At 28.7% G+C, this 27,995-nt stretch overlaps 1 protein-coding gene across 1 annotated transcript; it reads left to right on the plus strand.

The window, feature by feature from the left end:
- The first annotated feature begins 22,515 nt into the window (after positions 1-22,515).
- On the plus strand, positions 22,516-25,897 carry LOC105166246 (abscisic acid 8'-hydroxylase 4). Its single transcript, XM_011085538.3, has 9 exons — positions 22,516-22,818; positions 22,907-23,231; positions 23,400-23,549; positions 23,753-24,001; positions 24,402-24,491; positions 24,609-24,687; positions 24,826-24,932; positions 25,145-25,263; positions 25,551-25,897. Exons 1-9 carry the CDS (start codon positions 22,595-22,597, stop codon positions 25,681-25,683), a joined length of 1,476 nt encoding a protein of 491 aa, XP_011083840.1. The 5' UTR covers positions 22,516-22,594; the 3' UTR covers positions 25,684-25,897.
- Positions 25,898-27,995: the final 2,098 nt, after the last annotated feature.

Raw genomic sequence — 27,995 nt, forward strand, 5'->3', positions numbered from 1 at the left:
GATATATGTTCGGACTGAATTTTTTGTTTTAAATTTTATTATATTTTTTTATTTCATTTTACATATACACGTATACAAAAATGACATCATTTATTTTACTTAAAAAAATACTTCATATATGTGTCGTATATATGTTAATAAAAAATAAAAGATATAACATGAATCGAAATAGAATCCAATCCAGAAATGTATATGTCAAGGCTTGGACAGGGAGATGGAGTGGGGAAATAAGTGGTGTCTGATAACATGTGGTAAGACTTGAAAATTTCTGAAAGACTCAAATCCATCTGAAATTCCTACCATGAAACTTGGAGCACAAAAGATGATCACCAATTGCCAGTGAAACTTATGGCATAAATTTGACAAGAAGGCTGAGGTATCTTTTCCCTTTCCCACATAGGAAAAAAATATTTATGATGTATGTTTTCTTCACATTGTGTCCAATTAGATTTAAGGTGCACGGAGGACCCACAAAAATTGAAATACTCTCAACTACTACTCTCTACGGTTGACTCCACTGCAAAATCCTCCGACGGTTAAATCAATAGTTTGATTGACTTATAAAAATATCACGACTTATGGGTACTTACATAGTTGGACTTCAAGAGCTACGGCTAATTGAAGGTGGTTTCCAATTTCATATAGGTTTGCATCTGAAAGAAAATGTTTGAATTAGCTGATGAGATTGTGTTTCATTTTATTAGTGGTGTCAGATCAATATATTATTTTTATTTGATGAAAATAATATTCTTGTTTTTGTATTGTTAGCGGCGTTGAATAGAATATACTTTTTTATTTATATGAAATTGATAGTATTATATATTTTATTGATTTAAAATTGGTAGTTATGTAATATCAAAGTATTATGAAATCAAAATATATTATTAGTTTATAAAATTAATGATTGGAAAGAGTTTGTAGGTATGCATCTATATAAAGAAATAATGGTTGAGATGAGAATGATAGTAATATATTTTTTTTATTGTGTCGATAATACCCTTAAATTGATTTTTTTAATTTTTAAATATGATGTATTAATTTTTATATTTATTCTTATTTATGATATATACGTTAAAACATAAAAAAAATATTTATTATATACTCGTAAAGACATACTAATACTAAAAAAAGATTGCATAGACAACATGGATGGAAGACAATAATTGAAGGGAGGTGGTAATGTAAATCTAGTTCGACCACTACCTAAAAAACATAAGTGGGAATTGGAAGAGTTGTCCAATTCTAACACACTTTCTGCAGCCATTGCAGTCTCCATTCCCCCTCCATTATTTCCAAGCCCTTATCCATTCTCACTTTTAACACATTCCTCCAGCTGGAAAACTACTCACATTGAGTGTCGGGCATTGGACAATTAATTCTCTCTTCTCATTGGCTCCTACGGGTTTTATTTTTTTTTCTTTTTTAATTACATTCTTAAATTCATACCATATGAATACTTTCGATTCGTTTTTGTAGATGAATATCGATCGGATATACCTTCTCTTTTCTCATTCGATCATCCCGTCATCATCATCGTATGTAATTATCAAGTCTCGAGATTTATCGTTGTACATGTACAACGTTAAAGCATCTTTCTTATCAAATTTGGATGCAAACATGCAATGGAGAAAGGAAAAGATACAATAATTTATGAGGTACTCATGAGATCGATACGAGAATTCTCTTGAACCATAGATTCATAATTTAATTCAGTTGAGCGAGAAATGGATATTGAAATAGATATTCATTAGTTTAAAGTAAATTATGTCGCTGTTCCTTAATGTTAGATTTAATTACATAAATACTTTTTCTTTTTTTAAGGTTACGAGTCAGGTGGTGCCGATGTAATTTAACTCGAGGGTTGTATTTGTGAAATGTTTTCCTAAATTGAGAGGTGTACTTGTAATTATAAGTTACGATTTTAAAGAGTCCATTTATAATTTTATAAATGACAGAAGTATTTTTGAAATTAGGCCTAATTTCAAGGGATGTAAATATAATTTGCCTTTAATTTTATCATACATAAGTATTAGGGATAATTACACTCTCGAGGTTTGATGTATTTATACGTAGACCTCCTGTTGTTTGGAAATTATACCTAATACCCTTGAGGTTTGCTTTCCGTCTAACAAATAAGTCCATCCATTAGTCAAAATTCATCGAATTTACTAATATTAAAAAAAATCAGAAAAAATCTATATTTACCTCCGATTGACTTATTGTATACTTATAGCATGTCAAATAAATTTTTTTATGACCAAATTACTCTCATACATCTTCACGCATTAATGCATGTGAGGAGGTTTATCTCGTTATAAGGGTAGTCTAGTCTGCAAAAAATAATTTGATCTACAATAAATCAATTTTAAGTACACCGCTTATAGTTATAATTATAATTTACATCGATACATTATCTAAGACAAAAACTTACAAGTTATAAGTACACATTTTGAAATAAATTACATCGACACTTCTTTAAGGATGTACTTATAATTTTATAAAAAATAAATAAATTTGTATAATTAAACTTAATTTTAAAAAATATCCATATAACTTGCCCTTTTTTAATTGCCGTAAGACATAATTATGCCTACTTACTATATATATATATATATATATATCTTATGTTTTCTTGTTTTTCATGCATCCTCAATGGACTAATATGTTTTTTTATTACATCAAAAGCAATTTGTACATTATAGAAATAGCATCAAAGATTATATCAAAATGGAGAAAAAATCCACTTTTTAAACAAGTTGAATATTCACACTTTACAAGGTGGAATTCGAATCCACAATCTCTTAATTAATCCATACGTCTTTTTATAAGCTCTGTGATTAATAGAATATATTGAGTTGGAATAAATTAAATTAAACTAAAATTTGGCATTTAGGAGATATGTTTGTTGTTTGTTAAAGATTTAATCACACTTTTGTATTGTATCTTGATATTATATTTATGCGTGTTTTGTATGTTGACTTATTTTTAATTAAAAAAATTATATTTTCGATCATATAATTATAGATTGTTAGTCTTTTTAAATTTGTAACTTACTCTATTAATACACTTAGACCTTCTTTGGCAAATTCAGTCTTGAACATCTCAAATTTGATCATTTTTTGAAAAATTTAGTTCTGTGTTGATAATAATTGGTCCGAACGACCTATAGCTACATGGTCAAAAATAATATCGACCCCGGTATGAAGGGACTAAAATAGTCCACACAGGACCAAATTTGCCAAAAAAAAATGACAAAATGCACGATATTTAGGACTAAATTCTTTAAAAAATATATATATAAAAATAAAAAAAATTACAGAATCAAAAATGATAATGACATGTAGCTACAAGACTAAAAATATAATTTTATCTTTAAATTATAATGTAATTTAATTATATATTGTTTAGATGAAAAAGAGACATGCGTTAATCAGTGTGACCCCAATATGTAATAAAACATTTGCACATATTGCTCCTACTATGCATGCACAATGAATTGGATATACTCATATTCACTATGAAAAAAATATATATATTCCCTATATTACAAATAATTATAATTTAAAAATTATAAAAAAAATTGATACTACCTACAATGATCAAATAAATTAACATGAAATCTTAAATATTTATATGTTACCAAAATATTTATTTCGATTTTCAGTATGACTAATGTTTTGGCTTTGCCGTTAGAAACAATAATTAATGAATATTTAATTACAGCGGTTAATTAATATTCATTATAAAACTAATAATAATAATAATAATAATTACTTTTAGTATGGGATGCTTGCTTTCCCCACATTTTCTTCAAGTTCTTGAGAGGAATTGTCCTGGATATTGACTCATTGCTAATGATTAAACAAAGGGATTCTGGTACGTCTGATCACCAGGATATCAATCATCAATTTAGATCAAGGCATGTGGGAGTATCTTTCAAACCCATACTTTACCACTTAAACTCTGACCATAAAGATCCTGCGTGGATGCTATTTAAGTCATTCGTGAAAGTCCTGTAATATGAGGGATTTTAAATTCTTAAACTTCTTTGCGGGCCTGTGAGACACTTTTGGATTTGGACACTTTCAAATTTGAGTCAATTGAGCTTCTTTCAGCCAATTTATTTTTTGGGAGCACCTTCTATCGGACTCCCTAAGCGCTCTATTCGGATTGGGCTTCTTGGGGACACCCTGGACCCGTACCCAAGCTGGGCTTTGCATTCTTAGAAACTCTTAACATCTCTTTCTTCTTTTCGGACTATTTGGATCTTTTTGGACCAACTTAACTTTTATTGACATCACATATAATGATAATTGAAATACAATATGTGTAAAGAGATAATTGCGTTTGTTATATGATGATCTTTTACGCAAATTTTTCTCATTAATAATGATATTTGTGATCATTTATAACTTTTAATTTCACCTCAACCGTTCTTTATCTAATTACTCATTACATCTATTAAATAACTCCTAATTCTTCATTAACCTTTACTTAATTTTGAAATTTTAACTATAATTTATATTTGCATAATCAATTATGAAATTATGGATCTAAATTCTATAATCACCTTTTTAAAATTATTAATTTATTTCATAATTAATTATGCAATCACCCCCCACTAGCTGGAATATTAATATTACTTCTTTAAGCCGTAATTACATTATTATTTCGATATTTTAATAAATCTATCAATACATTATTTTAATCAATATATAAATATAATTAAAAATAATGAGATAAATTACAATCAATTTATATAAAATAAAATAAATACTTATAAATTTAATAAAATTTGAACCCATAATTTCAATCTTTTAGGAAAATTGGAATTTATAAGTGAAGGAGTGAGTATTCGGAATGTGGATGTCAATTTCCCGGCGTGGTGTTTCCACATGGGTAGACAGGGATACATAATCTTTGAGTGGGGATTGGGATTGGGACTCATCCAAACACGTGCAAATTTTGAAATTTGAATTGGGTTTGATTAAATCTGATCAATTATATATTAAGTGTAATATTTTATTATATGATTAATAGACAATATAAAAAAAATAATCACTTATATAATAAATTAATTATCTTTGTTTCGTGATCCAAAGTTGATTCAGTCCAAATAATAATAATAATCCCAAATACGTGTCATCAATGATTGATTGACTTGATCAATTAAACCTTGCTAGATTGGTAAGGTTAAGGTCTAATAACAAAAAAATTGTAAATTCGAGTCTAATGAATGCGAATGTATGTCTATTCTATAATAGTTTGATTTTTTTTTTTTTTGTCTCGTTTAAACGTATTTCAAAATTTAAATTATTAATGTATTGAATTAGTTCTTGAATTTGAATGTATTGAATGGTATAATAAAGGGTAAATTACATTGGAATCCATATGGTTAGACCAAAATATACAAACATCTTATGCCTTTTCAGATGCGAAGCTTACACAAATATCTCCTGAAAAATATTACACTAACACCCCTCGGGGATGTGGGTGTACATTTAGAAAAAATGGGTGTTGTGTATTTTGACCTAACTCCAGGAGGTGTTAATGTAATTTATCTTATAATGAAGGGATAATTATAATCCTGAGGTTTAGTGAATTATACGTAGACCCTCTGTGGTTTACAAAATTATATTTAGCACCTTTGAGATTTGCTTCCACCTAATAAATAAGCTCATCCGTTGGTCAAAATTTATCGAATTTGTTGCTATTAACAAAAAAACTCAGAAAAAATTCTATATTTACCCACAATTGACTTATTACTGGCTTATTGTAGGTCAAATAAATCTTTTAATAACCAAATTACACTCATACTTTTTCATGCGTTAATGCATGTGAGGATATATATAAGAGTAGTTCAGTCCAAATAAATTATTTGGCCTGTAATAAGTCAGTAATAATTAGTTAATCGAGGGTAAATATCAATTTTCAATCAGCCTTTTGTTATTATCAGCAAATTCAGTAAATTTGGACCAACAGATGAACTTATTTATTAGACGAAAACAAATATTAGGGGTGTTAAATGTAATTTTTCAAACTACAAAAATTTTATGTATAATTATATCAAACCTCAAGAAAAGGGAACGTAATTATCCTTATAAAAAATTGTATACTAAAAAATAAAACAACACACAAAATAAAATTAAAAAAAGAAAAAAGGATTGGTTGACTTGACTAAGTGCATCTTGATCGGGATTGGATCTGTAGCTTAGTAGCTGGGAAATTGATTCATTGCTTCTTCTACTGGAGTACCAAGAATTTCATTTATCCATATACAATTGTCATTTTATTATTGGTTGAAAGTGAAACTTATCAAAAAGAGTTTTTTTATTATTATTATTATTATTATTGATGTAGTATTATGGTAATTTATATTGGTTAGGGTGTGTGGTAGACTCATTTGTGATTTTGTGTGAACAAATATTCTTTGAATAAATAGAAAAGTAATGAATTATAAATTAGGATTAATTATATTTAGATCTTTCTAAAAATACGAAATTACACTTTCTTCTAAAAAACTTTTTAAATAATCCTTCCAAAAATTCTATATTTATACTTAACCCCCTGTCTTATGGTTTAGGCGAAAAATACATATTGACGTCAGCAAAAATAATCATATAAATTTTCAAGTTTGCCCTTCATACAACATTCTCATGTGTATTTTTATATTTATAAAGGGATAAATATAATATATTTATGATGGAGTGAGGTTAACATTATTATATTTTTTTCCCTTATAAGTACAAAATTGTTATATGAGAATGTTCAATAAGGGATAAAATTAAAAATTTATATAATATCTTATACTAACGTCGCATTTAACGCCCAAACTTGAGCGAAAAGGGGGTCAGGTTTAAAGTAAATTTTCAGAGAGGGTGTAAGTGTAATTTTAAAAAAATTTTAGGAAAAAAATTCGTAATTTTAAAGGGGGATTAAGTGTAATTAACCCTATAATTTATTTAAAATAAAGAGTAGTCATGGGGTCTAATAAAGGTATTTGAAGGAGAAAAATATTGTGGATAGGATTTCAAAGGTCAAAACAGAATAAGGATCGACGCAGTTTTGTTTGGATCCGATTACACCCGATTCGACCATACCCATGACCCGTAACCATCATCATCGATCATTATTCACTTGGAGGGCGGAGATTTCGACGCATAAATCCATTCAAGTATGAACATCTAAGTCTGTAAATGCTCGAACATCATTTAGGGCCAAATTACACATTTATTCAGAGATTCTTCACATTTATTTTTCTCTATTTCACACTCAAATTAAGTTAAGCATCGTATGATTGAAAACTTCCCAACAAACCTAACATTTGCTTGTTTTCTCAAATCCCAACACTTATTCAAAACAGAGAAAAGGTAGAATTTGATTAGGTAGTCATAGCAGATCAAGACACTAAAAGAGTGTTGATCAATTATATAGCATACATAATAATTCTAAAATAAAAACTTAGAAAAAAAAAATTGCAATTAAACTATGTACAACGATTAAATGACATCTGTCCGATATAATTTTCAAATAAAAAGAAAAATAACAATAAGTTCAGAGAAATAAAAAAAAGTTTCAAAAATTTCTATTATATCCATTTTTTTCCAAGAAAAAAATAATTATAATATGAGTATCAAATTGACATTTTTTTTATAACGTAAGATACACGTGATAATTCATATGAAATGTTTAAGGTAGGTGGAAAAGAAATTAGTTTTATTTTTTTTTAATAATTTAGGTAGAAAAGGCTGAGATCCCATAATTTTAAAAATTATGGATCGAACCTCACTATATGCATAGAATGTTGTTGATTAGTGTATGATTGCTGTAATTATTTATGTTAGGTATTAATATTTGATAAAAATAATTATAATTAAATTATTTTAATTAATAATAATTTATTTTTCAAATATAACATGGGAAAAAAATAGAAATAAAAAATTGAATACAAATATCAAAGAATGTATTGTGAAACACGTTTTCTAGTCATGAGGACATGAGTTGTCAATTCCATCTCCTGCCTACGTAGTCTAATATGAATATCTTACTCTCCTATAGCTTAGCATCTTTAAGAAAATCTTTGAGGATCTGAAGAGATCCCACGACCAACTCCTCTCCAATAACGTAAAAGTAATACCGTAGGGTTCAAAATCAAATTAATATTATTAATATTTTATTTAAATTGATTCAGAAAATTTATTTGAATATAATTTGCTAAACTTAATAAATTAAAGTTAAATAATAATTTTTGTTTGATAAGTTTTTAAATTCGACTCGAGCTCGATTTGATTAAAAAAGAAATGGTAAATTATAATGCGCTTCTATGAGGTTTGCCATAATTACAAATACTTTCTCGTTATTAAAAAATTTACAAATACCTCCCTTTGAATTAACGACCGTTTAACAAATATTCGGCTTTAGTGAGCTGTCACAATGAGGTACTTATTAGACGATTGTTAATATCAGGGGATATGTGTAATTACTAAAATAATAAGAGGGTAATTGTAATTATGGTAAATTTTAGGAGAGTTTGTTATAATTTATCCTAAAAGAATCAGATTACTTGAGTTTAACTCATGTTTGATCCAATTAAAACTCGTTTTGAGATCGAGCAATAATCAAGTTGTATGTATTCAAATGCAAATTTCCAAAACTCGATATTAATTAAACAAATTTGAACAATGATGTGTTCGACTCAACTTGAATTATTTACAGTCTTAGCAACGTGACCTAATTATCCTTGAGCAAAGCTCGAAACACTCATTCACACTTATTCGGAGGGGTTTGGCTTTGTCACTCTTGCTTGATTAGTTTTATTTCCAACGTGAGATGAGGATAGAGATGGCAGGGCCTGAACCTAAGCCGGGACTCCCCTGGTTGGGGAGGGTTTTAAAATTTTAAACAAGTCTAGGAATAGGTCCAGGTCTTAGTGGCTTGGAAATTACATTTACACCCTCTTCAAAAATTTACTGTTTACATCTGACTCCTTTTTCATTAGGGTTTGGATGAAAAATACTGATTTCAGCAAAAAAAAAAAATTACCTAAATTTTTAATTTTATTCCTCATTTGATATTCCAGTATAATAATGTCGTACTTATAAGGAAAAAATTATCATGATGTTCACCTCACTCCACATATATATATATATATTATATTTATCCCTTTATAAGTACAAAAATATTAAATGGTGGGCAAAATTAAAAAAAATTATAATTTTTTTTAGCATTAGTATTTTTCGTTCAAACCCTAACGGAATGGTATCAAGTGTAAAGGAAGAATTTTCAAATGAAATGTAACTGTAATTTCAATTTTTTTAGAGAAAATAAAATTTATATTTTCAAAAAGGATTTAAGTGTAATTAATCATATAATTTAAAAAATACTTAATTTAAATTTGGTCTAAAAGAACAGAAAATATTTATATAAAATAATGTAATTTTAATAATAATATTTTATCTAATATAATAATGTCAGCCATCGGATCAAAAGAACCCCCTCCAAGAATTTCCTACACGAGAGCAGGAGCAGTGTATGCCCCCAGGCAGAAGGATCTATCGACAGACACGTCGTTGCCCAACATTTCGCGATTGTCCCCCTTCTAATGATGATCGCACCTCACCTTATCTATATTATATATTAAGGGATAATATATTTTTAAATTCTTTTATATGCTATTTTTTATATATGTACATCGAATATATCACAAACAACTACATATATATTAAGAAAGAGTATCTCTATGACGTCTATCTTTTTTTATTTTTATTTGGATTTAATTTTTTTAACTTTTCATCTAACTCCCCAATCTCTCGTTATCTTTTTCTAGTAATTTATTTTTTTGTTATTATTTTTTTATAAATTAAATATTAACTTATTATACATATATTTTATAATATAATAAAATTTTACAAATATTTTATTTTAAATAGTATTTATAAAAATTGGACACACATAGAGTGTGCTATAAATTATTATTTTTTTAAAAAAATTAGTGGTTGTAGCATCCCATCCCTGTATGTATAATTTTTCATGTTCTAAAATATACTAAAAATAAAAATAAAATATATCAACAACCAATCACATTTAAGGAAAAAAGAAAAAGAAAGAAACAGAAAAAAAAAAAAAAGTACCCACCATGTCATATTTGTCATAAGGGTATAATTATCATATTTAAAAATTAGTGTCTTGGTGTAACCGCTATTTGTGAGTGCATATGATCTTTATTTTTTATATTAACTAGTCACGTTCTTACGTGCATATAATAAATAATTTTTATATTTTAAAATATATTATAAATAAGAATAATACCCAAATTAACAAATCATATTTCCGAAAAAAAGAAGAAACAAAAAAAAAAGCACCTCTGTAAGATTAGAGAAAAAAAAATTATAAAAAGATACAAAACACAGTGAGATGGTAAAAAAGAAAATATGTTAGGAAAAAGAAATGTGGAGTGAGAGAAAAGAAAGCAAATATATATAAAGATATATATAAAATTGTGGGCCTATTAAAAATATGGAAGGTCGTAAGAAAAAAAAATATGAAAAATATGAGAGAGAGAATTAATTGTAATAGGATTTATTAAAATTATAAAAATTTGTGAGGGCAAAAAATATGCAGAACATGAGAGAAATAAATGGAGTGGTGGGTTTATAGGAAAAAATATAATCATAAAATAATTAAAATAATATTAAAATTATTATGACGGACAATTATTTTGAAAGGGTAAAATAGGGTAATCAAAAATTGATACGATCAATAAATTTTCTCTTATAATAGTATAGATATAGATAAGGAGTATGTGTCAATTATCCGTACATCCCATATATAAAATATTGGGTGCGATATAAATTTTAAACTTAATTTGCGCTCCAGAATGCTTAAATGTATAATTATTAAAATAAAATTTGTAAATATATAAATGCGATGAATCAATAATATTAATTAAGGAGGTGTTAAAATAACTATTTTGGCATACATTTAATCTATTAACTAAATTTAAACCCACTTAAAAGGAAAAATATCAATGAAGTTTTTTTTTTTTTCATCTGTTCTTCCGAAAGTAAAATTTTCTCTTTTAAGATACATAAGTATTTTTAAATTATTATAATCACACTCCTACTGTTCAATCCTAGTGCAATTATAAGTAGACCTCTTCGTGGTTTGAAAATTACATCTATTGTCGTTGATGTTGGCTTTCGTCTAACAAATAAGTATCACATTTATTTAATTCACTGAATTTACTTATATTAACAAAAAATTGGATGAACATTGATATTTTTCCTCGATTGATTTATTACTGATTTACTCCAAGTCAAATAATTTTTTTCTGATTAAACTACTCTTATAATAGTGAAATTATACCTCCTCACATGCATTAATGTGTGAAGATGCATAGAAGTAATTTAATTATAAAAATATTTATTTAACTTGTAATAAACAGTAACAAGTCAATTTGGATAAATATGGATTTTTACAGGATATTTTTCATTAATATCAGCAAATTCGTTAAATTTGACTAGTAAAGAGATTATTTACTAGACGGAAGCAGATATTATGGGTACTAAATTTAATTTTCAAACCACAGAGGGTTAATGTATAAATACACTAAAAACTCAGGAGACGAAAATGTAATTATTCTTTTTAATTTCATTTGAAATAAATTTAAACACACACATCGAGTATGTCATTGTTGCTAGTAATATAATAAATTCTCCAAAAAAATAAATCTTAAGATTGTGTGTATTTTCTAAGATGTACGACGATATATATTTTGAATAAGACAGGGGGATATTACTGACCATTTATAAAGTTAAAATGGTAAGTTAACATAAAAAAAATATTTAAATGTCAAAGTGTAAAAACAGTCATAGTTCAGATGCCAAAATATAATTAACCCTAAAATATTTAAATGCCATTGCCTTTCCTCCAGAAAGAAAAATAAAAATATATTAATTAAATTTAGTGAATGACCAAAATGCCCAAAAGTAGTTAATATCATCTGTCTCCCATTTTATTTCTTTTTTCCATTTTATGCCCAGAGCGTCATATCTATTTACAGGCGTGATCAGTTTTAATTAATATGCGGATGTTTATTTTATTTAATGTGAAAATATTTTGATAAATTGAGCATTATAATAACTCACATAAAGTATGACAAACACACACATTTGGTGAGAGTCAAACGCTTGACCTGGAACTTGTTCATGAAAAATCAGTCTTAACTACTAGACTAATACATCATGGTATGCTCAACTTGATTTAAATTCATATTTTGTATTTAACTTTAAACTTAATTTAATTTAAGATAAAATTATATTATTGGCGCACAATCATCCCATGTCTTTTTGTAAAATTACAGGTACAGCCATGAGGGGTATTAGTGTAATATATCTCAAGAGTGTTTTTGTAAAACCTATAGTAAATCAATATAGTATTTACCAAGGTAAAATAAAATTAATGCGAAAATTTAAATTTTTACCACGAGTAATTAATATTTGCAATGGATTTTAGTTATGGCCAAAATATTGTCATGATTTTAGCTATAACTAATATTTTGGCCTTACTTGTAAAAACAAAGGTTAATGGCCGTTGCAGAGTCATAGTTAAATAAAAATGTGTGTATATATATATATTTTGGCCTTTTGTATGTATATATGTGTGTATATATATATTTAAATAAAAATAATTAATTATATGATACAATTACGAGGACTCAATCGTATCGAGTTCATCAACAATTTCATAAATAAACAAAGCAACAAAAAGAATAAACTAAAATTTACTACGTAAATTGATTAATACCTACATACATAGGACTCGAATCAAAACCCTTTGCTTAGAGAAGTGTCTTCGGCCTCGTTTGGATTAGAATGTTCTGTGATATGTAATCTTACCAAAAGATATGATATATTAAAAATATGCTCCGATCATAATATTTTGTAATAATTTTGACGTATAAAATGAAAATATATTTTAATTAGGATGTTTTACGATAGCTTTTATAAAAAAAAAAAAAAAGTGATATTTTGTAATATTTTTTTAATATAAAAAGACGTGTTAGAATGGGATTTCTGAAATTTATAATCCAATATCATAAAAATAATAAATAGCCAAACAAGATTTCATAATTTAAAATAATATACAATTAATGGTAAATTAAAACAAGTTTCACTGAGATTTGATATAATTATAAATACTCTAATTGTTATTTAAAAAATTATCAATACCCTTGAGAAATTGCAATTTTGACCTAAAATATAGGATGGTTTGCGATATAAATCTTATACTTCTTGAAATAGTTAATATTAGTCAAAAACTTCACGAAAACATTGTAAAGTTAGTTCCACGTCAACAATTTTGCAATATTTGGGACTAATTTTGTAATATTTTCCTAAAGTGTGGGACTAATACTGATTATTTTAAAAAATATAAGATTAATATTGCAAATCACCCTGCACTTTTGGGACCAATATTACAATTTTATCCAATACCCTCTAATATTTTGATGAAATTATGTAATCTTTCAAAGAATGTCATAAATTGTCAATTTTGTCCTTATTATTTTTTTAAAAACTAGAAAATTATAAAAAAAAAAAAGAAAAAATTGAACAACTTGGATGGAAAAGTATGAGAAAGTGTAAGAAAATCATCCAATTAGTCTATAAAAAATATTAAAAAAATAAATAAAATTATAATTCATCGTAAAAAAACAAACAAACAGATTGGGTCAACCGTCAGATGGCTGTTAAAATCAAGAAAATATTGATAATATTACATATGATGAGAAAATATTTATAATAATATTAAACTTGAGAAGAAGTTGACGTAATTGACTCAGGAATTAATAATAAACCATTAAAATTAGACAAAATTAGTTCTTCAACTAAACACATGCGGAGAGTTGAGAGCCCCTTTTCACCAACCAAACACGTCCTTAGCCCCTAGCATCTGGGAATATTTCGTGCCACGTGGGCACTGCTACCTGTCGGCCAACCAGAACGAAAAGTGAGATGTAGAGCATGACACGTTTTCAAGAATATCGCAACTTCCCATGATTACGATTTCTGTATTCGCAATAATTACAAGCGTTGAAAGGGACGCATTATTCCGTTTTGAGGCACACACATTGCGAAACACGACTCTTCCCCATGCTGATGCTTCTATATGGGAAGATTACAAACTCTTGTACATGTTTAATAATAACAATCCACGTGTAGCTCATCAACACAAGATATAATTATTATATATATAAAATAATTGATATTTATTAAGAAAAACTTGTTAAAATTATTTTTATATCTAAAAAGTATTTGAGATTTTAAAAGATTTTTTCCCATTTTTTTAAATGGTAATTACACAGTGATTATATCAATATCTTGATAAATTGAATAATACAGTTCAGTTAACACATCAATATGAATAAGAATAATAAATAAATTACAGCAATTCAGATTAAGTGAAACAAATACCCATACATCTAATAGAACTTAAATCCATAATATCAAACTTATTCATAAAATTTCAGTATAAATCACTAGATCAAGATATTATTGGTTCGATCAACTTATCGTTCTAGTAAACTTAATAATTAATTTAAAAATCACCTAAAAGAATAATTAATTGAAAAATAAATTATTCCTTATTTCTTAGTATAAGATATATATCCAATCGGGTTGATTTGTTTTACTAGATTTTTTTTATTTAGCTTGTCGAAATTGATTCTTGACTTTTTTTTCTTTTAATAAATTTTTTTACCGAACAATATTTTTTTTTATTTCAATAAATTAAAGATTTGGAGAAAATATTTAATTTTTTGAATATTTTGAAAAAAAATTGTACGTGCACAATCGACTTTTATGAATTTTAATTTGATGAAATAAGGAAAAAATGAAGAACTTTTTGTTATGTTAATAATCATAGTAAAAAATTTTAAATCGAGACGAATAGTAATCAACTACGATTACACCATGATTATTTGCTATTATTTTTACAAACGAGACTAAAATATTAGCTACAGCTAAAAATCATGCCAAATTATATAACCATAGTGAACACCATCCAAATTTAATTAATGGTCATCAAAAATTAAGTTATCACTTTGATTTTATTTGATTATGATAAGATAATATTAATGTATTGTGATATGTACCGAATATATATAATGATCATTGCATCCAAGTTCATTTTAGGAATCATGAGAAGTTTGACTTTTCTATTATGATTAATTATTATAATTAAAAATAAAAAAATTCTTGCAAATAAAAGTTAATTACGATGTTTAATCCATTTCAGCAGGTGTTTTTGGAAACGAGGTCCAAATATTGTTATAATCAAAATTCACGACAAATGTTAAATTAATCGTAATAAAAAAATATTAGGATTTAGGGTATGTCGGAACCGAACTGTAAAAATATATTGAATAGCAAAAATAGGTCCCTAATTTGTCTGAATATTGTAAAACGGTTGTACGATAACCTTTTTGAGATAATTCCCACATCATAACTTATTTTTTTATCATTAATATTCTCTTATTTACTCTTGTAAATGATTATATTTTAAGCAATTTTTTTTACTATTATCAATCTAAGTAAAATTAATTCAACATATATTTTTGAATTAATATTACCAAAATATATCATATCTATATTTCTTATATATGTTATAATGATATGGCACGTGTGTAGCTATTTCTAACTATCCACATAAGATACACTGCATGCTTCCCAAATTAATTCTTTCTTTTTTTTTTTTTTTTGATAATTAGACCATCCTCCCTCGTATTCATCGATCTTGATGATATAGCAAAAAAAGTTAAATTAAAATTTATATCCTCGATTGATTTAATGTAAGTTAAATAATTTTTTTAAGGTAAATTACTCATATACATTTTTATATGTGCTAATGCAAGTGAAATGGTATATCTTCACCTTTAATAGTAAGTTAATGGGGGATAAATATAGATTTTCACTCAAAATTTTTGTTAATATTGATAAATTTCATAAATTGTGACTAACGAAATAATCTATTTATTAAATAAAAGCAAATATCACGAGTATCAAATATAATTTTTTTAAAAATTTACGTGTAATATATCAAATCTTTAAGAAAATAGTGTAATAATAATAATAATAATAATAATAATAATAATAATAATAAATTGCTTTAATAAATATAGTTTTTTTAAAAATTTACGTGTAATAATAATAAATTGCTTTAATCCTTTTTTTAAAATTCTGTTTGAGTGAGCTATTCAATTCGAATATGACTACCACAAAAGAGGGACTGTGGGTCCCAGCATGTGATGGGAGAGTGAGGAGCGCAATGAGGACAGGTGTCATCCATTGGTGTCCGAATTGTGACAACACCTGACCTGCCGTTGTACGGGAATTTTGCCCCACTGTTCAACAAAACAAAGGGCGGCCCCCGTGATGGCGACTTCTGGAGACTTCCATGTGTGCACTCCTCCTCCGACCGCTCAAAGCCCGGGCCCATCAGAATCTTCCAATGTGGGACCCCCAAGATCGACCCGATGAGCTGTATGGCACTGCAGCAATTCCCGGGCCAACCCGTTTACCAGTAAACCCCCGCCTTTTCTTTTTCTTTTTGATAAAAAGAATGAGTCTTTTAGAAAAATTACGAATATCTCTTTAAATAAAAATAATTATGTAACTCTTAAACAGTAAAATGAATATTGCTACTTTAATATTATTTGTTTATTTTTAAATAAAAAATATCTTAAAAAATATAAAAATTTTGTGGGCTGACATATTAGTTTACAAAAACATCTTAGAAAATTTTAAAAAAATATATATATATTATAATTCATAATCTAAAGAGATATTTTGATTAATTTGTCATAAAAAAGCTGTAAACTTAACAGGGCTCGTTGGTATGTAAACATTAAAATCAAGAAAGTATTTATAATTTTTTAAATAATGAAAAAAATATTTATAATTATACGAAACCTTAAAACAAGCAGTTGTAATTTACCCTATAATAAATGGAATTTCATAATTGATATCCTACTCTCAAATGGAGATTTATAATTTACCCTATAATGATTATTGGTTCATTTTCTGACATATAATTTTGAAATGATAACTATTTTGTTTCTTTCACTACATCTTTCTTTTTTCCTTATCATTTTGATTATAATCTTTTACATTTTTTTTTGTCAAAATATCTTTTTTATTATTTTATAACTCATAGAGATAGTTTTCTATCTTTATGTGGTATTTTATTAAGAATGTAATTCTTTTTATGGGAGAGTTGCTCCCGTCACAAGTTTTGTAGGAGTCCAGAATTTATTAATATAGCTTTTATCATTTCCTTAAAAATATGGTTTTTGTGCTCGTTAGCACCACTTTATCATTGGGGTGATCAAGGAACAATTGAATGATGAATAATGCCAAATCTTGTCAGTGAAGCCTAGTTCAGTTGACGAAGTTGAGGCCCCATGACCTCTAAGGTCATAGGAACGAACCTTGTCTTATGCGTGGGATGTTGTGTCTGCTGAACAGTAAGTGTGTTGTTTTCACTAAATAGCAAATGTTGGATATTATTAATCATTTTATTTCAATTAATAATAGAGATGCGTTGTTTTTTTTTTTTTTTTATCAACTTATCATTTCAATTTTTCAAAATTTTGCATTTTTCCATATATCGAAAAAGTATGACATGTGCGTATGTGGAAAATATCACATCACATAACACTTAAATATCACATATACACTGCATGTGATAGTTTTTCGACAAAAAAACTAATTATAAATAGCAAAGTACAAAATTTCGAGAATTAAGTTGAGACATAAGTTGATACAAAAATAATTAAATACCAAAATATAAAGACACTCATAGTTCAGATGCTAAAGTTTAACTAACCCTAAAAATAATACTTCGGAGTTTATTTGGTTCACTTGAAAAATGGATGTATAAAACAAAAGAAAATAAAATGAGATGTATAGAGGTATTTTGGTTAGTAAGAGTACACCGAGGGAAAATAAAATTGAATATATATGACATTCCTGTGGAAGTTAATTTTATTTTTCTCCAAAATTAGGCGAAAAAATTGAAATATAAAGCTGAAGAAAAATATAAATTCCTAAATATTTTATTTTTATGGTACTATATCATCTGAAAGACATAATTTACCTATAAAAAAGACTTTGAATCTTGAGATATTGGCTTTTAAAATATTTTATTCTTATTCTTGTTTAATCTGTAATTTTATTAATAAGTTTTTATGTTTAATTTTTAAATTTTTTTAATAATTTAAAATTATGTTAGTACTAACTTACTTAATTTCTAGTACAAAACAAAAGAAAAAAATTATTAATTCTAATGGCGGTAATAATTCCAAACTTGTTAATCTCCTAAGAATCTTGAAGAAGGCGGGGGAGACAAAACTGAAAAGATGAGAAGAAGGGTCCAGATGAGATTAAGAACGTTTTTATCAAAAAAGGTCTAACTCATACCAGCAGTAATTGCTTGGAGATAGGACGCAACAAGATGACATGAAAGGATCCCACGCATCCTAATCCATAGTTCTACAAGGTTAGGTTATTCATTTATGTATTTTATTACATTCTTAAATGTTTTGCATCTTATAAGGCTCTACAGTTCATGACGAAATGCCTACTCAAGAATCTCAAGGCCCACCAGCATCTCAAAAATCCGCAGCAGGACTAATTCAAACCAAAACTTTATTTCTTTAAGTGTAATTTAAAATCTAAATTTGGACTTTTTTTGCAACAAGAAACACCAACATATCAAGAAACTGCACAACCTAGAAAGAAAGAGTAAGAAAATTCATGACAAACAAGCCTTAATATTTGAGTGAATGTAATATTTCTACAAGTTTTAAGTAATGCAACTATATCCTTTCTTAAGGAAAAAACAAGTTTCAGATGGTCAGAAATCAACAATCATAAGGATCAAAGATATGTATTGTGCAAGTTTCTTATAAGCATCTTAAATCAGTTGGGATTTTTTGCATTTTAACTTATTTGTTTACAACTGTAGGATAAAATTTCATATGAAAAACCTAGGAACACTGTTTAGTTGGGAAAACAAGGGCCACATACATCAGCACACCAATCCCAAAAATATGTTAACTAGGCATAGTCAACACAGGTCCATTACACATTACCATATGGGTCTATATATATATATATATATATCAATCTTTAAAAGTTTCAGGGGGTTTGTTGCAAATTGATTTTTCAAAAGCTTTTTGCCTAATATGCCTATCACAAGTAGCTTGCGTGTAATTTGCACAAAGTTTTATTATAAGATTGTTTGAAAATAGAAAATTGTCAAGATAGACAGGTCGATGCACGAGAATAATTATTATTTTTAAGACATAATTGTCCCATCATCATGCTTGGTTATAAGCGATACTTCCCCAATTATCTTTAGTAAGATTAGAGCGATAGTTGTGTACTATTAAAGAGTTGAGGACTCGAGATAATAGTTGAACTCTCTCTCTCTCTCTATATATATATGTATATATATATTTTTCAAGATAATCTTATCCCATATTGGTACTTATAGTTAAGTATTTGGAATTATACCAAAATACCATAAGAATTAGAGGAACGCTATTTTGAAAATTTGAAGATTCCAAAGGCAAACAAGAAAATCTCTATATATAGAGATTGCAGGGGCGTCAGTCACAAAACACATTGTCGGATTAAAGAGGTTTTGATTGCACTGAGTCCTTGTGGCTGGCAATGGTAACGTGGGAAAAATGTAATTTAGCCATATTGTAAATATACGAATTATTTCTCCATAAAAAAATCAATAATTTGTTCTCTTATATTTTTTAAAATTAACCATTTTACCTCCCTAAACACAGGGTAAATTGCTTTATTTTAAAAAATATAGAAGGATAAATTACTATTTTTTTTCATATAAAAATAATTTAATCATTTATAATACGACAAAGAGTGTAAATAGCATTAAATCCATGGCAAGGCGTGTGGGCTTTGGTCTTGAATCCAATATGAGAAGGTTACCGTACACAATCTGATTAACTTTACAAAATCAAACTTAAATTATTTTCTCTTCTGAAATTAGTGAACACTTAAATGGACCCAAAATCTGTCTCGATTTCATACCCGATGGGTCTAACCCCCAAAACTAGTTAATGTTTCTTTTTTCTTCATTTAATTGATATACCTTTTTTAAAAAAATTGTTTGTAAATATTTAGTAAGTTTTTATTATTATGTCAAAAAAAATTAATTACAAACATATATATGAAATAAAAATTAAATATTTTTAATTAATTAAAATGTATCTGTAAATACTATACGGAATGGATTCAAGGTGGATTTAGGGTGAGTAGGGGACAAGTCACAAACCCCATCATAAATTCTCACAGGGTTGGTAAAATTAATATTCGTCCCTGAACCCTATCTCCATAATTTAGATACGAGCACGCTTCATTCTGGATTTTTTGACAGAATTCCCGATATACCCACCTAATTTGCCAGTCCAAAACTAAAATATAAAGTTGAAAAAATACAAAATTAAGTCAAAGTTGAACGTGGAAATCAAACACAAGCTAACTTGCAACATCGATGACCGGCGCCGGAGAATCAGAGTGCAGTCGGCACCTGTCCCGACAGGCCATTCGCTTGACATCTCTTCCTGAAATCAGACAACAATTTCACCTTCATCCCTCGAAAAGTCCGATTATGTACATAAATTTGGTCAACCTTTTCAGCTCGATCTAATCACATTTCCTTGGATTGATTTCAATCAAGAAATTAAAGGTACGGCCCGCCCCGTTGACATTGGTGGCCAATGATATGATCAAATCCAAAGTTTATTTTATATATTGATTATTTTTCTCTAATTTGATGAATTTCATATTATATATATATATATATATATATACAACAAAAGAATTATTATAATTTTGCGATTATAATTGGGAAGAAGGGGTATACATCATTTTCACTATTTTCTCTTTAATTTTAGTCATTTTCCACAATCCACAAAAAGCTTTGAGCTTTAATATACATGTACATATATATATATATATATATATAATGAAAAATCATAATTAAACAAGAAATATTATTTTTCGCTACATTAATTACAATGCTGAAAAAAAATAATTGTACCGAATATAAATTAACCACGGTGTTGCAATGGTCATTAGCTGTTGTTTTTACAAGTGAAGTAAAAAATTTAGCAATGAATAAAACTATGCCAAATATTTTGACTATAGATAAAATCATGATAAATATTGATTAATCATGATAAAAATTTAAAATTTTTGAATTAATTTTGTTGGATGGTATTTAACAGTACTAATTTACCATAATTTTCAAGTCGTGATTATTTATAGTGCAGTGAAAAATTAATTTTTGTGTATTGTCAAGAAATTATTATTTCAATTGGATATTTCTCAGTTTTTTTCTGATGAGTTCTCACGCAATGTGTAAATTTTCAAGAAACATTTCAATTACTAGTTATATCATATGTTATTTTTTGGAGAAAAAACCAAGTTTTTTTTTAATTATTCACTTATTCGAGTTTTTTTATTTAAAATAATATAAAAAGTTTTATGTTTTAGGCAAATAAGAAATACTCCTACAATTAAATTAATTAGCATATACTAAATATTTATTTAATGAGTCATGGAATGAGGAGATGAGAAAAAATGAACTTAAATTAACTAATATAATTAAAATAAATTAAAAACATACAATATGATTTTTTTTCTTTAATAACGAGAATTATATGATTACATCATATTTTAATAAACTGTGCAATATATCAGTTCGATGGAAAAATTGCAATTTAAATCCTGTACGAATTGATTTTTGTATTTTAGTTCCGTAACTTTATAATTTTGCCAATTCTAGTCCTTTTTCGGCTAATTTGACCAAAATATTGCATGTGACTTGTACATGACCCAATTAAATTGCAAATTAACCTTATAAATCAATTTGTACAGGACAAAAAATGTCAACGCCTCCTAAGTTACAGGACTAAAATTATTATTTAATTGAATCAAATGCAAGCCACATACAATTGACCGGAAGAGGATGAGAGTTGTCAAGATTTTAGAATTGCGGGATTAAATTTGTGAAAAGTAACTCGTCCACGACCAAAACTCCCCCGCCCTACCTCCAAATTACAGGAATAAATTATATTTTTTCACAATTCGATCAATACATCAATATAACTAAAAGTTATGAAATAAATTGCTATAAATCTACATACAATGAGATAAAAACTCCACATATGATAAGACTCAAACCCATAAATTTCAAACTTATTTTAGAAAACACAACATTAATCTTGCAATAAAATTTGAAATAGAATATCGGCACGTATTCCTAAGTAGTGTAGATAGATGTAGATACATATGGCAAATAGAGCAAGGACATCGATCAGTATCATGCAATGAAACTTCCGGGACCCCTCTCTGTCCACGTCCATCCTTGTTCCCCCCTATATATACCCATCAACTCTTGCATTCTTCCATGTACAACGATTTAGGATTCCTCAAACATTCTGTAAGAACAACAACAAATCAAGAACACACACTACTGCGTGCTAGCTTGATCCAAAAATATGGACAAGGGTCCGTTTCTTGCGCCTGTTTTCATCTTTCTCCTCACTCTTCTTACATGTGCGATCACACTACTAAGCTGTCTAAATCATAGTAATAAAAGAAGAAAACAGCAAGAAAAGAAACCTAAACTTCCTCCAGGCTCAATGGGATGGCCCTCCATTGGAGAAACCCTCCAGCTCTACTCTCAACATCCCAATGTCTTTCTCTCCTCCAGACATAAAAGGTTTTGAATTTGATCCATCTTCTGCCCTTTTTTTAGGTGAATTCCGACGTTTTTCTTGCAACGTTTGGTTCATGATTTTGCTTTCCAGGTACGGGGAAATCTTCAAGACACACATACTAGGTTGTCCTTGTGTCATGTTGGCCAGCCCGGAGGCAGCCCGGTTCGTCCTGGTGACTCAGGCACACTTGTTCAAGCCCACGTATCCGAGGAGTAAGGAGAACTTGATCGGGCCATCAGCCCTTTTTTTTCACGGGGGCGAGTACCATAAGCGCCTGAGGAAACTCGTCCAGGCCTCGTTGTGCCCGGAGGTCCTCCGTAGGCTGGTGGTGGACATTGAGGCACTAACACTTTCTGCATTGACTTCTTGGGCTGATCATGGCCGAGTCATCAACACTTACCATGAGATGATAAAGGCTAGTTACTTACTTCAAACATGCATGTTTTTACTAATGACAGCCTTTTCCCTGTCTGAAATTCTAGCCCAAACCAGATTTGAATTACATACCTGGTTTGTATGAGAATTGTCCTATATAGTATTTTTTTACAATTGCCAACCTTAGTTTCCTCTCCATGAAAAACAGCTTTCTTTCGAAGTCGGTATACTGGCTATTTTTGGCCATCTAGAGCCCCATTACAAGGAAGAATTACACAAGAACTACACCATAGTAGAAAGAGGGTACAATTCATTTCCAACAAATTTACCAGGCACCCGATATCGAAAGGCGTTGAAGGTACGAGGAAAATACATTTGTCATTCTTTCTAACTATGACTAATGTTTTGGTCTCGTTGTAACAAAAAACTGTCAACTGGTGTTGTGAAACTGTTGTTAATTACTGCAGTATTTGATCACTTTATGTTATGGCAATCTGCCATGACAAAAGTCGTATTTCTTATAGCGTCTGTAAGCTGATATATGGATACTACTTATTGAAGGCAAGGAAGAGGCTAAGTGAAATTCTGAATAACATAACTAGGGAAAGGAAGGAGAAGAAGCTACTTGAGAGGGATCTCTTGAGCTGTCTGCTGAACTACAAAGATGACAAGGGGGATGTCCTAACTGAGGATCAAATTGCTGACAACATAATTGGAGTACTCTTTGCTGCGCAGGACACCACTGCCAGTGCCATGACATGGATCATCAAATACCTCCACGACAGCCCGAAGCTTCTGGAAGATGTCCAGGTATTTTAGAAAATTGTAATTTTTGTCCTATAAGTATGGGGTAATGGAATGTTTGGTAAACTTGAATTCAACTTATCCATGAAGGATAACACTTTTTCTAAAGAAAAAATGTCGATTGAGGACATTTGTCTTTGGCCGGAAAATACCATGTTAGTCTGACATTTTAAACTCTTTTCTTGGCCATTTTTCAATTAAATTGGTAGTTTATGGCTATGCAGATGTCCTTAATGTGCAATATTTTGTACAAAAATTAATGTTCTTCATTGTTGAATTGAAATCAAAGGTGGACTAAGAGTACTGTCACGCTCAAAATGAAAATTATAATTTTACTAGGGATCGTCGAGAGGGCCTATTATTACGTTAGGGGATCGGGTTTGATCTTTGAAATGTCGGCGTGCAGGCTGAACAGAAGGCAATCTACCAATCAAATGGCAGTGGGAGGAGCCATTTGACATGGTATCAGACAAGAAAAATGCCGGTTACTTACAAGGTAGTGATGTTTGGTTATATGGCTGATGGCTGTAAGAACAGACAAGAATTGTACTTGCATGCAAGTTCAACAATAATGTTGACAAGTTTAAGTCTTGGTGATTGATAATGTTATCAGGTGATTTTGGAGAGCTTAAGACTGGCTAGCATTATCTCCTTCACATTCAGAGAGGCAGTAGCAGATGTAGAATATAAAGGTGAAATCTCTCTCTCTCCCTCTCTCTCTCTATATGTGTGTATAAATATATGTGTACTTAAGAGAAATGCAGATTCCACATGCAAATAAGACCACTTAAAATACCTAGGAACTGAAAATTCCTGTGTTATTGCATCAGGATACCTTATTCCGAAAGGATGGAAAGTCATGCCCTTGTTCAGGAATATTCATCAAAATCCAGAATTATTCTCCAATCCTCAAAAGTTTGATCCGACCAGGTTTGAGGTACATGACCGTCTTTTATTTTTCCATACAAGCCCTCAACAACATGTTGTGCGTGCCCTTTTAAGTCCCAGTCCCGGTAATAACTCTTCAATGTTTGGCACAAGTTACTACCTCGTATCGGTTTATTCCTTAATTTGTATTCTCTTGATTTTCTTACATATCAAGAGAATTGACAATGTTAATGAACATATGTATATATGTATGATTTGTAGGGTACATTGCGACCCAACACGTTTATGCCATTTGGGAGTGGAGTGCATGCCTGCCCGGGCAACGAACTTGCCAAGCTAGAGATGCTCATTTTGGTGCACCACTTAGCCTCTCACTTCAGGTACATTTTCATCACTTCTAACCTGAAAATGTGGTTCCAAGTTGTCGAAAATTCAGTTTTCTAAAAGTTAGAATCAAGAAATAATGAAACAAACCACGGATGCATAGTACAGTTAGGGGAAAATCACATTTTTAATCTCATAAATTAGGCTCGTTTTTAATTTTGTCTTATTTGTTATAATTTTCTCACATTGCATTCTATAAGTTATAATTTTTTTTATTTTCAGTCCTTGCGTGACTTTCTTGTCCAATAATTAATCGACAAGTGATTGATGATTGTGGGTGTAGGTATGAATTGGTTGGATGTGAGAGTGGAATTGAGTACAGTCCATTTCCAGTCCCATTGCATGGCCTTCCAGCCAGATTTTGCAGAGATTTGGACAAACATTTCCAGCCACCATTCTCATCTCACATTTCTTGACCAAACTTTGTTTTTCATTTTCTTTGTTTTTTTTTTGTCTTCCCATTTTGCCCTCATCAAGAACTCACCTAGGGCATCTCTTTCAATTTCCTCCATCTCCTAGCTTCTTTAAATTAAGATCAAGAGAGGAGAATTCCATTTATGTCCTCCCTCAAGAATTGTATCATTTATATTTCACTACTAGAAAATAGAAATGAATTTATTTCTTACTTTACATATGACTTGGAGTTAAATATTACATCAAATTAGTATGATAGACCAGTTGGGTTCGGTCTTGTTTAGCACGATCGGACAACATTTGCAAATGATTTTAGTTATGGTTAAAGCATTTGTCATGATTCTTAGCTTTTTGTCCAAATATTTATAATGATTTTTAGTTGCGGCGATGTTTTGGCCTGACATGACGAATTAACAGCCAATAGCCATTGTGAATCTGTGGTTAATCGTTTCTGAGAGTGTGTTGCACATTCCTTGTGTGTGAGTGATTATATATGAATACATATGAAAAAAATCCTAATGCGTGAATAAGGAATGGTTTAAAATAAATAATAGAACGAGAAAATAAAAAATGATAAGAAATAGTTGGGAAGAGAAAAAAGAGAGCAATGGAGATAAAACAGGAATTCATAAAGAAAAGAAAGTTATGTGATAAGATAGTTATTGACATATCAAAACATTAAAAAAATACTGGTCAATTATATATAATATATATTTATTATAATTTTTTACTTTTAATTATGAAAAAAATAACGAAAAAAAATATTTTTTTTAAGTGTTCTGGGGGAGTGGTCTTATGAGAATTTTGAATGAGAAAATTACCAGTTGGTCCTCTATGCTTTGGCTTAATTTTGTATTTTGTATTTTTTTTTTGTAACAGAAGTCATAATCATATCATACATTAATATTTGAATAGATTGAATAACTAAGCAATACAATAATTTGATTAATACATAAAATATAACTAAATATTATGAAATAAATTACAATAAACTCAAATGTGAGACAAACATCACACGTTCGGTGGAGTTGGAATCCATGATCTCAAACTCTATGGCTTAACATGTCAACTTTATATCAAATAAATTCATTAGTTTAGGGTAATTTTTTGTTGAGATTACATTCAATTACTCAAATATTATTTGTCTTTTGTAAAATTATAATTACACCTCTTGAAGTTGTACGTAGAAGTAATTACAAATAGTGGAAAAAATTATACAAAACACCTACTAGGTACATTACAATGAAATTTCTTAGAGGGTGTACCTATAATTCCATACAAAAGAGGGGTTATTCATATAATTAGACTTAACATCAATGAATGACAATGTAATTTACACGTCGTTTTATAGATAGGAAAATGTTGTTCCATGTGTCTGAGGCCACCTTGTCTCAAGACCACTATTATGTTGCTCCGTGAAAGCATAATTTTTTTTTTCCCGCACAATTATGTTACATATTAATGTCATATTCACACGTTTATTGAATACGACTTCATTTTCAAATTATAATTTAATCTAGTTATATTTTTAGTTTATAAAATCGCTAATTAATGCGATATCAATTCACAATATAACTGTGTGACATAAAACCCAAAACAGCCGTAAAAATAATATTTGTGTTGAGAGGGTTACAGAGAAGCATGTGGTGAGTTGTGATTGATGGAGGGAATGAAGGTTCAATAGGAACTCGCGTGACATTAATTATGTGGGTTTCTGCATTTTCAGTCCTATAATTAATAATAAAAAGAAGCAAGCCAAGTCAATGATATTGTATATGAATAAATTAATTTCTATAAAAAAAATAAATTAGCAATTAACCCTTCTATATTTTCTAAAACAAAGCAATTTACCTTTTTAAACAGATGTTAAATTATTATTTTTTTTATAAAGAGATAATCTGCTCATTTATAATATCACATGAATTAAATTGCATTGAATCATAATTAATAATGAACCGGTCCGAATTGGACTCAATAATAGTCCCAATAATCAAATATCCATAGCTATAAATTGCATTTTCAAATAATGTTAATATTCACGTAGAGGAGAATCCAACATATATGGTGGTCGCTTCCTCAAAAATCGTAATGCATGCAATGTCGCCTCGTTGTACAATATTTAACACTAATATATATCCATAAACAATATAAAAGTATATTGTATTGAGATCTATAAATACATTAAGCAAGTTCTGTATATTGTTTGAAAATCATAGGTTTGTATGAATACCTTAGCATAGTTACTATATATGTTGTCCATATTGCATTTTTTACAGCTTATTATCTCAATCTTGAAGACTGATGCAACATATTT

Source organism: Sesamum indicum, linkage group LG7 (assembly GCF_026168435.1).
Source record: "Sesamum indicum cultivar Baizhima isolate 11 linkage group LG7, ASM2616843v1, whole genome shotgun sequence".
NCBI lineage: Eukaryota > Viridiplantae > Streptophyta > Magnoliopsida > Lamiales > Pedaliaceae > Sesamum > Sesamum indicum.